The 12,486-nt window shown below is 39.2% G+C and overlaps 2 protein-coding genes across 3 annotated transcripts in view; both read left to right on the forward strand.

The window, feature by feature from the left end:
• LOC122555366 (transmembrane protein 50B) overlaps positions 1 to 12,486 on the forward strand; it is a 205,593-nt gene that overhangs the window by 55,946 nt on the left and 137,161 nt on the right. The window lies entirely within an intron of this gene.
• LOC122555365 (protein downstream neighbor of son homolog) overlaps positions 1 to 12,486 on the forward strand; it is a 33,819-nt gene that overhangs the window by 7,606 nt on the left and 13,727 nt on the right. The window contains exons 3-7 of the mRNA XM_043701299.1: positions 2,753 to 2,953; positions 6,299 to 6,477; positions 7,481 to 7,659; positions 8,521 to 8,647; positions 10,919 to 11,026. Coding sequence (XP_043557234.1) covers positions 2,753 to 2,953; positions 6,299 to 6,477; positions 7,481 to 7,659; positions 8,521 to 8,647; positions 10,919 to 11,026 — 794 coding nt within the window. The remainder of the gene's footprint in view (positions 1 to 2,752; positions 2,954 to 6,298; positions 6,478 to 7,480; positions 7,660 to 8,520; positions 8,648 to 10,918; positions 11,027 to 12,486) is intronic.

Below are 12,486 nucleotides of genomic sequence, written 5' to 3' on the forward strand. Positions count from 1 at the left end.
ATCCTCCGAAGAAGGAGATGGCTGACAAAGACTGCTTGTTTTCTCCAAGCACTCACTAATATACTTTTATTGTTGTGGTTCTGTTCGCCGAGCTGGGAATTTGTGTTGCAGACGTTTCATCCCCTGTCAAGGTGACATCCTCCGAGCAAAACCAATGTAGTGTACAACAGCTGGAACTGACAACCGGAAGCAGCAGATATGAATCACTATAAATGCTGGAGGAAACATCACAGAAGCACTTCACAGGAGGCTTCCAAGCACTGAGGATGTCACCTAGACATAGGACGAAACGTCTGCAACACAAATTCCCAGCTTGGCGAACAGAACCACAACAACAACAAGCACCCGAGCTACAAATCTTCTCCCAAACTTTGAATGTACTTTTATGTCTAGTGGTTGATAGTTTCCCTATCTCCATTACACCATCTCATCGACACAGAGTGGCACAAAGTTGGTTTTTGTTGTGCCCTTGTGCCAGAGTTTGCTTACTAGCATTAGGAGCAATATATGGCATTAAGCTTGGGAAGCTCTTGTGGTGCAGTAGTAATGTCCCTACCTCTTAAACCAGGAGGCCCTGGTTCAAAACCCACCTGCTTCAGCGATATGTAATAAAATAGAGTCATAGGGATGTACAGCACAGAAACAGACCCTTCGGTCCAACTCGTCCATGCCGACCAGATATGCCAACCCAATCTAGTCCCACCTGCCAGTACCTGGCCGATATCCCTCCAAACCCTTCCTATTCGTATACTGATCCAAATGCCTTTTAAATGTTGCAATTGTACCAGCCTCTACCACTTCCTCTGGCAGCTCATTCCATACACGTACCACCCTCTGTGTGAAAACTTTGCCCATTCGGTCTCTTTTATATCTTTCCCCTCTCACTCTAAACCTATGCCCTCTTGTTCTAGACTCCCCCCAACCCCAGCGAAAAGACTTTGTGTAGTTGCCCTATCCATGCCCCTCATGATTTTGGAAACCTCTAATGTCACCCCTCAACCTCCCATCTCTGTTCTACATTTTTTTAAAAAAGCTGTTAAGTTGAATATGTTTTGTGTTAAGAAATGGGAGGATGTGGTTTTATTTTCATTTTTTATTTGTTCTTGAGTGGTTGACCCTGAGAAATCTGGAGGCCTGTTTACATGCATTATACTGCAGTTTTGTAACAGTACCTGGTCCATTAGAAAATGTACGGGGGAAAAAAACCTGCTGTTGCCTCACAGCAACCATGTCCATGGGTGCATGGAGACTCTTAATTAGATTTCATTCCCTACAGTGTGGAAACAGACCCTTCAGCCCAACAAGTCCACACAGACCTTGCGAAGAGTAACCCACCTGGACCCATTTTTCCCCCTAACTAATGTACCTAACTCTATGGGCAATTTAGCATGACTGGGAGGAAACCGGAGCACCCGGAGGAAACCCACGCAGACACTGGGAGAATGTGCAAACTCCACACATACAGTCGCCCGAAGCTGGAATCGAGCCCGAGTACCTGGCGCTGTGAGGCAGCAGTGCTAACAACTGAGCCACCATACCGCCCCAAATGAGAAGACATGTTGGGAATAGCCAGCCTTGAACTTGGTCTTTCTGGCCCAGAAGACTCTTGGATAGACTTTGATTAGATTCCGTACAGTGTGGAAACAGGCCCTTTGGCCCAACAAGTCCACACTGACCCTCCGAAGAGTAACCCACCCAGTCTCATTTCCCTCTGACTAATGCACCTAACACTATGGGCAATTTAGCATGCCCAATTCACCTAACCTGCACATCTTTGGTCCCTTTCATTGGGTTACTTTTATGAACAGAACGGCATCTCCCCTATCTACTCTATCCAGCACACTTATGATTTTGAAACTTCTATCGAATCTCCTCTCAGTCACCTCTACAAGGAGAACAGTCCCAACTCCTTCAGTCTATCCTTATAATTGAAGTTTCTCATTCCTGGGGCCATTCTTGTAAATTGCTACTCCAATCCCTCCAGTGCTTTCGCATCTTTCCTATAATGTGGCACTCATGACTGTACACAATACTCCCTATGTGAGGTCTAACACTGTTTGCTTAATTAATTACTGCTAGCTCTTCACTGGAGTTTGGGTATCAACATGAATGTGGCCAGGATAAAGGGATGGTGAAAGTATGATTTCTTTTGTGTTTGTCATGGAAGTGTTCCTGCCTTATTTTTAAGGCAACCAACAATGGTTAGGCCAGCTTTTATTCCAGATAACTTTATTGAATTCAAATTTCACCATCTGCCATGATGAGCTTTGAGCCCATATCTCCACAGCATCAGTCTAGCTTCTGGATTCCCAGTCCAATGACACTATGACTATACTGCTGCCTCCCCTTGGAGAGGTGCAGACTTGGAAACAAATTTGGCACAAACTTGGAAACTCACTGGAGATTCTGTGCCTCTGGATGACACTGTTCATTAAGCCATCTGAACTGCTCCCCATTAAACTGTTGATAACTGTTCAGTGTGATTCTTGATATCCATTGAGAATCTCTGGGATACTTTTTTAAATGAGTAGTATAATGCAATGGATTCTGCTATTACCAAAGCCAACTGCTGCAGCTCAAAAACTTGATCACACCTGTTATAAATAGCATGAAGTATTATGTATTAGAAAAAAAAATTAATATCCAAAGTACAAAAGGAGATTGAAAAATGGAGTTTTATATTTCTCACAAGCTTTTATGCAGAGTTTGACTGTAATATGTTTTGTTCATATTTCTTATTTTGTTTTTCCAGAACTTGCAAAGTTCCAATGCATTTTCTGAACACACATCTTTGCCTAAAGAGTTTCCTGCAGATTGGAGTGTCAAGACGTGGGTACTTTTCAAATCTCCTCATCCTTTTACTTGGACAGGTCATCTCAAAGCATCAGAGGAAGCCAAAGGGTTAATACAGCACTGTCGTTCCTCAGTGATTGATTTCCCTCTGCATATAGAGGTATCAAATGAATTGTTTCTAATAAAATTGTCAAACGGTGAAAACTACAATCAAAGGAAATTTGAATTTTAAATTCACTTCATTCTGAATTTAGATTGTGGTAAGACTTGACCCAAATTTCGATTCAAGCTGATGGTGTTGATTTTTCTTTCTACTGCACTTTGTATGTGCAAAGTAATTAATTTATTAACACCAGGCAAAATTAATTTTGATGAATGTGACACACAGAGACCAAGTTCAAGCATTAGTGGCATCTTGTAGGGTGCTTAAAATTTTGAAAGATGTAAAACCTGATGGGTCAGATATTATCACCCAGTAGGATCTGGCAGGGATTCCCAACACTAAATGGAACTAGGAAATGGGTGATGGAAATTTGTCAATTAATGGATAATTGGGCAAGAACTGGAGGGGTTTATGTATGCGTCTACATAAAGTAAGAGTTCATATTTTTATTTCTTTTTCTGCTTTAAGCTGAAATGGAGTTTGGGCTGTTATATAGCTAAAATATCAGGAAAGGTTTTGCAACTTGGAAAATCTAGTGCTGCATATTTTGACTGTGCCAGACATTGTTGCTTTTTGAAGCATTGGGGGAAAGAATTTGATACTGAGCGATGCTAAAAGCAGTGAAGTAAGGAAATTCTGAGAGATGATATAGCTCAGATTGAGCTGAAGAGTGTTGCAGAACAAAATGCCAAAAGCATTAAAATCTTGTAAATTGAAAGCATCCCTTCCTTTCGTTCTTGCTCTTGTTGTCTCTCGCTCACACCAGTTCCCCACTATCCACTCTGGTTGAAACCTGCTTGGGAAAGCTCCAACTTAAACATAAAATCCCTTTCATGATGTCATGCTGAACCTGCTTGATCATGTTATGATTTTCCAAAGGTGCTGCTACCATTCCTTACTTCCAACAATAGATACTAAGTTAATCAGTTTTTGCCTCCCTTTTTTGAATAGAAATGTCATATTGACAGGTTTCTAATCCTTCGGTAATTCTCCAGAATCAAAAGAATTTTGGAAAATTGCAACCAATGCATCCACTATCTCTGTAGCTATTTCATTTAGAATCTTAGAATGCAAGCCATCAGGGCCAGAGGAATTGTTCAGGTGGGAACCAGACAGTTTAAGTACACTCTTCAAAGTTGCTTAGTATGGATTACAAATTTGCAGCTTCTAAAGGAATTGTAGAAAGTAGCAAGGAACTGAGTACTCTCTCAACCATATGGTACACAGCTATAACAATCAAACTGTTGCAATTGACCTTTTGTCTGATGATCAAAATGAGGCCCCAAAATTGGGTACTAAAGTTAAATATTTACCAGAAAGGTCCAGTCAATGGAAATATGTGAATGTTATAAGTAGAGTGGGAAGGTCACGAGGAAATAGAATAACCCTGGTTGGAAATGCATGATGAAGAGCAAGCGGTTTAGCCCATTGATTGCAGGAGAATGAAGTTTTTTTAACTAGGTAAAGAATAGTTTAAACTTAGACAATGGTTGTAGAAGTGAAGATGACCCAAGAAAGAGTTCAGCCACCAAGAGACATGTTTTCAATGCACATTCATTTATGTGCTTGGGCTAGCTGTCCCCTATCTGACACCTAGAATGACATCAGACTGTTCAAAGGAATCGTATTAATAGGTGAGGAAGATCAATGTTCTAGAAAGTGGTAAAGGCGAGACAGTGAATGGAGCTTAACAATGTCTAGGAATATCGTACACAGCAGAAATGCCACCAGCAGCAGAAGTCCGTGTCATCAGATCATATTAGTGGCTGCGACAAATGTAGAATACCAGCAAATAAAAGTTGCGAAACAGCAAGTGTTACAAAGCTGAAGCAAATTTGGGGTGTACACCAAGGTGCTAGATAGGGGGCAGGTAACCCTATTGCATAGATGGATATGCGTGGAAAACATATCTCGGTGGGACTTAAAAGGCTGAAGCAAGGCTAATCGCACAAGGTTTGAACAAAAACTGAAGGATCAAGACGTAACTGATGATTTACCTCCCAAGTAACGCAATTTTGAGGAGAGAGATCAGCTCAAAAACAACATGCTTCTTTGCCCTCAAATGCTGAACACAGTGTGAATGATAATTGTTGATCTTTAACTCGGGAAGCTAAAAAGATCAGATCAGTAAAAAGTACCTTGCCAACAGAAACTTCTACTATGCTGTGGCAGAAATATGGAATTTTTCTTAGAAATAATAGAAGACGTTTTAAAAAGGAATTCAATAGTTACGAACAATGAGTATTACATCAATACAGTATGGGTCTGCAAATCCTTGAAAGTGGCAACTCAGGTGAATAAGGTGGTCAAGGAGACATACAGCATGCTTGCCTTCATTGGCCAGGACATCCAATATAAAAGTTGGCAAGTTGTGTTACAGCTGTACAAAACTTTGGTTCGGCCACGTTTTGAATATTGCATTCAGTTCTGGTCACCACAGTACCAGAAGGGCATGGGTGCTTTGGAGAGGGTTCAGAGAAAGTTTACGAGGATGATGCTTTGCCTGGAGGGTTTTAATTATGAGGAGAGGTTGGATAAAGTCTGAATGTCTTCACTGGAAAGATGGAAGTTGAGGGGTGACCTAATAGAGGTTTCTAAATTAAATTAACCACTGGCGAGAAAGGATTTATAGGATCTGTCGTTATGCTGATTTAAATGTGGATGGATGAAAAGAGGTAATAAAATTGCTCTGGATATTCAGAGACTTTTACCCAGCCTGGAAAGTTCATTTACAAGAGGGTGTGCTCCCTACCTAATTGCCCAAGTTGAAATTCAATGGGGCTGACTTCCAGCAGTGTATTGCTTCTTTATAATTTTCCTCCTTTGACTGCCTCATTAAGCTGATTTTTGTTTTTTTTTTAATTTTAATCTATTTTTGCAATCAACCTGTTCAGAGATGTCACTACACACCTCTGAAGCAGGTGGGACTTGACCTGGGTGTCTCAGTTCAGAAGAGCTCCTCTTTAAAGTACAATGAACAAGCACTACCCGCCAAGGGCAGGTGAACCCAGCACTTTAGATATTGTAAATAAACTTGTTCAGAGATATTGCTACACACCTCAGGAGCAAATGTCAGTTGACCGTGGGTTTCCTGAGACATTACCAATGTGCCCCAGGAACTTTGTTCTATAAATTATATGGAGAAATAGAGAGAAACACTGGCCCAATGAATGTTAATGATGTAAATAGTACCTAAACATACTGAATCTCCTCCACCACCATCCTCCACCACCATATCCAAGCCATGTATATATCTTTGAAATTGGGTTGTGTTTAATTAACTTGATAATTACCTTAGATTTCTTAGCATAATTTAACATTTTCATTTTTATTTATGCCTAGGACCCAAGGTCATGCACAGATTTACGCTGTGCATTCCAGCAGAGTCTTGTGTACTGGCTTCACCCCTCACTGCCATGGCTATCACTTTTTCCTCGAATAGGAGCAGAGCGGAAAATGGCAGGCAAGAACAGTCCATGGTCACAAGATGAGGAACTCCAACAAGTGCTGATGAGTGAATGGTATGGGGTTTTATTTAATTAACTTCAATTGTATAATGCTTAACAATCAAATGATCGAAAATCTATTGGAATGTATTCATGTACAGGTACAAATTGTTCTGAAGCATGGTGACATATTTCATACCTGTTAGAGAACTCTTGCACAGCAAAGGTCTAGGCTGGTTTATTACTCCATGTGCCATCATATTGATTGAATAGCTTTCTCAGTTGTCAAATTCTGAGTCTGTCTCACTTTTGGGACTACCTGCTGTATTTTGTTTTGTCAGCTTGCTTAAGGTCAACATAGAGAGCTCCTCCATTCAGAATCTGAAGATGTTCTCATGTCTTGGTCAAGATTCCACTTTCAGTACCATCCTAGAAACTGTTTTTTGGTCATTTGTGGTTAAAAATTTTGGACAACCTAGCAGTTATATTTTATTGCCCCACAGCACTACAAATGTAATGTAAATTAAGCCATCTGTTTCTGCAAAATCACAAATTTTCTTGTCGCACCAAGAAATAAGTAACAACAAAGTTCCGAACCTACAGGCAAAAATTGCATAATCTGATTTTTAACCTATTTATTAATGAACTCTGCACTCATGAATTTCATCATTTGTGGTGGGTCTCGAACAGAGCCCCCTCCGATAAAGAGGAAAAGCTATATTCATTAAAAAGTACTTGACCTTCTTAAATGGCTATGAAAATGCAAATTGAATGGTATGAGCTATTGTGACACAGTGATAGTATCCTGTCTCTGGGTCAGAAATTTTTGTTTCAAGTCCCACTTGCACTGAAAATGTGTCTTAACATATTCAAGCAGCTTTATTTAAAATAGCTAAAAGTTGAATGGTATACACTGTCTAAGCTCGCACTTGAATGGTCTCTTGAGAAACTGTATAGGAATCCAATTCCTAGAGAAATCAAAATTTAATTTTGGCAGTGCCTGCTGAATGAACATGATTGAGAGAAAAATAAATTTGATTAGTTTCAGTTGATATTTTTTTCTGTTAAATTTCTCTAGGTCGCTCAGCTTTAGTTCATTATACAATTTACTACGAGCCAAACTTTGCCCCTATTTCTACTTCTGCACCTATCAATTTACAGTGCTGTTCCGGGCACCAGGAGTTGCAGGAAGTGGTGTGCTTACAGCTGTTATTTCACCTACAACAAGAGGTCTCAGAGAAGCTATGAAAAATGAAGGTAAGATCCAATGTATATGTAAAACTGTTGTTTTGGGAAAATCCCTGTTAAAACTTTCTGTCCAGGGTTGTCCCTCATGTTATACAGTGACAAGAGATCTGTAGCACAGGAAAAGGCCCTTCAACCCAACAAATCAGCGCTAGCCGAAAACAACCACCCAACTATTCTAATCCCATTTTCCAGCACTTGACCCATATTGCAAGCGCACATCTAAATATTACTTAAATGATATGAAGGTTTCTGCTTCTACCACATTTACAGGCAGAGAGTTGTATGGTCCCACCACCCTCTGGATGGAAAGAAAATCCTCACCACCTCTAAATCACTTCCCCTTATCTTAAATCAATCCCTCAATCAAGAACCAATGATCCCTCCAACAAGTGGAAAAGTTTCCTCTTGTCCACCCTGTCTGTGCCTCTCCATAATTTTAAACATCTCAATCATGTTCACCTTCCCTCCTCACCCTACAACCCACCCCAGTATCCTCTGCACCAAACTGTTCTCATAACTCAAACTCACCAGCCCTAGCGACATCTCATCCCTCCTGGATACAATATTCTAACCAGAGCCTAATCAATGTTGATTCATGCATTCTATTGATACAGATCTGAATGGCTTTCTGAGATGAATTTTTGAATGTTTCCACAGTGTTAATACCTAAAGTTACTTTGAGACTGCTCGTATGATATTCCATTATGTAATGTTTCTCCTCTTTCTGCGCAGTTCACTCAGATAAGTTTATCATCCAATTGACACTTATTGATATTCAAGTTATGAGAATGATTGGTCATTGAAAACAGCAACAAAGGCAACAAACATGATCACAATACTGTACTTGATGATGATGCTGTCTTTACATAGGAATCATATTTTCTTTGCCCTTACTGGAAGATGATAAAAATGGGAAAAAAGAAAAAAGTGAAATTACAGATGTGGGAAAAGACACTCTAGGTCCTGAAACACAGGAAGAAAACTCCGATGTTCTCAAGTAAGTCTACCTTAATGCTATATTGATGTGAAAAATGTTATTAGCTCACATCTTGTATATCAGTTGAATTTAAATGTTTTGACAGTCACATTTCAAAGAAAATTTAGGTTTTAAAATAACACTATTAATAAAATAAGTCCAAATTAATGTATTTTTATGGAATAGATGTAGACCAAGCAAATCATTTGTGATAATTCCAGTATCTTTATTGCAGCTGTTTTTTTTATTGTAGGACTTCCAGCAATTCTGTCACCAAAGCCTCTTACTGAATCAAACCTTCTTGCTAAATAAAGCTACATTAAACCATCCATTTGTAAAACTACGCCCCAGGAATATCAATACAATTTTATTTCAGAGGTCTGGCCTTTAGTTTTGTGTCATTGGATATGAATATCTAAGTGTTTTCTCTCCAGCTGTGCTTCCTTTCTTCCACCACCACACCATTGTCTGTCTCCAATCAGAGTATATTATTTGTTGATGGGATCCTCTTACCATTCTTTAGTTTTCTTTTCCTCCAGCATCGTTGTTGCTGCCGCTAAATATTGGCATCTGAGCAAGCCAATACTCTCATCTCCAATTGGGTTTAAAATGAACTGTCATTAACAGTAACCACTTCTCTGAACGTTTTTCCACAAATTAGTCATTCATTTAAAATTCCTTAAATAAAAAACTTGATTCTAACCACTTGCCTCCATCCTGAACCAAAGTGACCCCAAAAACCGAATGTGCTCCTTGTGCATCCAGGATCATCTTCAAATTTCTCATTTCTCATCTTTTTTTTTTACCTTTTTAATCAGATTTTCTTAATAAAAATCATCGTATTTGCACTCACTTTAAATGTTAAACATGTTTCTTGTATATTTCATAAATAGTAAATGGACATTTCCCAGTGGATTCAAGTATACCAAAGAACAGTGGTGTTTTTTCTTTTGAAACCAATTACCTTTTAGCTGTAAATCACTGCTGAGATGAGCTTCATATTCCAGGATTATTCAAATTTTAACTATCTGCTGAAGTTGAAATTATTAGCTGAATTTAAATTCCACCAGTTGTCATGATGGAGTTTAAACCCATGCCTCCAGAGCATTTGCCAGGTCTGTCTATTCGTGGTCCAATTGTATTATCACTGTGCTACCACTTCCATTCTGTCCCAGTGGTCAAATAGTTTGTGAGCAATTATCATTCACATGAAAACAAGAGATACAGGCACATCGATAAGCTACATGAAAGGTTGGCACTGTACCCAAACACAGTCTGCAACATGCTTCATCATTCTCTGAAACAAGTTAGCACCTTGTGTGAGGAATCTTAACTTTCATTTTTTCTTGCAGGTAGAAAACTGAAAAATTTCTACATATCTGCTATGCATCTCATCCTGCTTTTATTTGAAAAGAAAATCTCCCTAATTTCCTATATTCCCCCACCTATAGTCATCCAAAACATGATGCTGAAAATTGAACCCAGATACTGTCCGCCAAATAAATCTACCAACAGACTTTTTTTTTTAAATTTTGTTCTAATATTAGAATTCTGAGTGTAATGAATTTTTGATCCATTTGCTAGAAGCCACCTGGAATAAAGGGAGAATGGTCCTACACTGACAAATAGACTCTTAAACTGACCAATCAAAACAATGTGTACAAACTAAAATTGCATACTATCATAGGTTGTTCAGTGATAGTTTTGTTTTACTTAAAAAAAGAAGGTAGAAGTTGGGGAAGCAGACATTCAGAAAAATGAGAAATAGTTAATGGTTTTAGTTGGGATTCTTTATCAAAACAGAAAAGTAGTCCAGATACTGTAGTGTGTAACTATAAATCAATAGTACAATTGTAAACAAATACGATTCATTAATACACCAATATGTTTTAATAAACCGGCACTCAATTGAAAGCTGAAGAAATTTATACTGGATGTAATTAATTTTATAGAGTAAGGAAGCCAATTTTCAACTTAAAAAAAAAACTGCCGATGCTGGAGATCTGAAATAAAATCAAAGTGTTGGAGAAACCTAGTGGGTCTGACAGCATGTGTGCAGACAGAAAGATTTCAATATTAGAGTCCACTGACTCCTCAGAATTGTGGTCTTCTCTCCAAGAAAAGTAATTGGGTTCTACATCAAATGATATATTCAAATTTGTATAACTAGGTTAAAGTGGTTATGACACCGTAACATAATTCCATTTTTTAAAAATATTTTGACATTAATGCATCTCTAAAGTCATGAAGGATTAACTGACACATTAATAATATTTTTCTATGTTAATGTAGAGAACCAGCTGGTAGTAGTGATGATGATGATGATGGAGGGATGTCCTGGCTGAAAGAGATGGGAGTGCAGGACAAAATTAAGAAGCCTGATTCTGTATCCATTAAACTGTATCCTTTTTAAACCCTGACTTTGTGTTGATTAAGAGTTGAAACCCACTTCTGAAAAAGGGTCACTGGAACCCAAAATGTTAACAACTCTGCTTTTTCTCCACAGATGCTGCTCGACCTGCTGGATTTTTCCAGCGATTTTTGTTTTTGTTTCTGACTTCCAGCATTTGCACTGCTTTGATTTTCTTTAGAAACAGACTTTATTAATTTACTGAGGAGAGTTTGTCATAAATTTTTAAGTTTAACAGGTTTCAAATGTGTTCTGTTTGCAAAAATATTATATGTAACCAAAAAACACTGACAGTAACAATTCTTGAACTAGAAATAAGCTCCTTTTTTTGTGTATCTATGGAATGTAGATGTCATTCAATGTTATCTGTTGTTGCCCTTGAACATTATGGTGAGTAGCTTTCTTTCATCACTGCAGTCCATCCACTGATGGGTGGGGATGGGATTTGGATATTGCTAATGCAATTAAATGGGTGGCTCAGTGGTTAGCACTGCGGCCTCACAGCCCAAGGAACCCGGCTTCGTTTCCACCTTCTCACAGCTGCCTGTGTGGAGTTTGCACATTCACCTGTGTCTGTGTGAGTTTCCTCTGGGTGCTCTGGTTTCCTGAGCAGGTTACCGAGTCTACTACTGTTGCAGACAGGCCATTCCATGACCCAACTACTGTGAGTAAAGAAACTATCCCTGATATCTGTCCTAAATCTATCACCCCTCAATTTAAAGTTATGTACCCCTCGTGTTGGCCTTCACCATCTGAGGAAAAAGTCTCTTACTGTCCACCCTACCTAACCATCTGATTATCTTATACGTCTCAATTAAGTCACCTCTCAACCTTCTTCTCTCCAACGAAAACAGCCTCAGTTCCCTCAGCCTTTCCTCGTAAGACCTTCCTTCCATACCAGGCAACATCCTAGTAAATCTCCTCTGAATCCTTTCTAAAGCTTTAATCCCCCTACCGATACATGCCAACATACCATTATGCCTTCTTAACAACACTGTCAACCTGGGTGGCAACTTTCTGGGATTTATGCACCTGGACACCAAGATCTCTCTTTTCATCCGCAATACCAAGAATCTTACCATTAGCCCAGTACTCTGTATTCCTGTTATTTCTTCCGAAGTGAACCACCTCACGGCACCTGGACACCAAGATCTCTCTTTTCATCCGCAATACCAAGAATCTTACCATTTCCGAAGTGAACCACCTCACGCTTTCCTAATCAGACTCCATTTGCCACTTCTCAGCTCAGCTCTGCATCTTACCTATGTCCCTCTGTAACCCACAATATCCTTCGGCACTATCCACAACTCTGCCTACCCTAGTGTCATCTATAAATTTACTAACTCATCCTTCTACACCAACATCCAGATCATTTATAAAAATGAGAAACAGCAGTAGCCCAAATCAGATCATTGCAGCACACTACTGGTAACTGAGCTCCATGATGAGT

This window comes from Chiloscyllium plagiosum, chromosome 12 (genome assembly GCF_004010195.1).
Source record: "Chiloscyllium plagiosum isolate BGI_BamShark_2017 chromosome 12, ASM401019v2, whole genome shotgun sequence".
Taxonomy (NCBI): Eukaryota; Metazoa; Chordata; class Chondrichthyes; order Orectolobiformes; family Hemiscylliidae; genus Chiloscyllium; species Chiloscyllium plagiosum.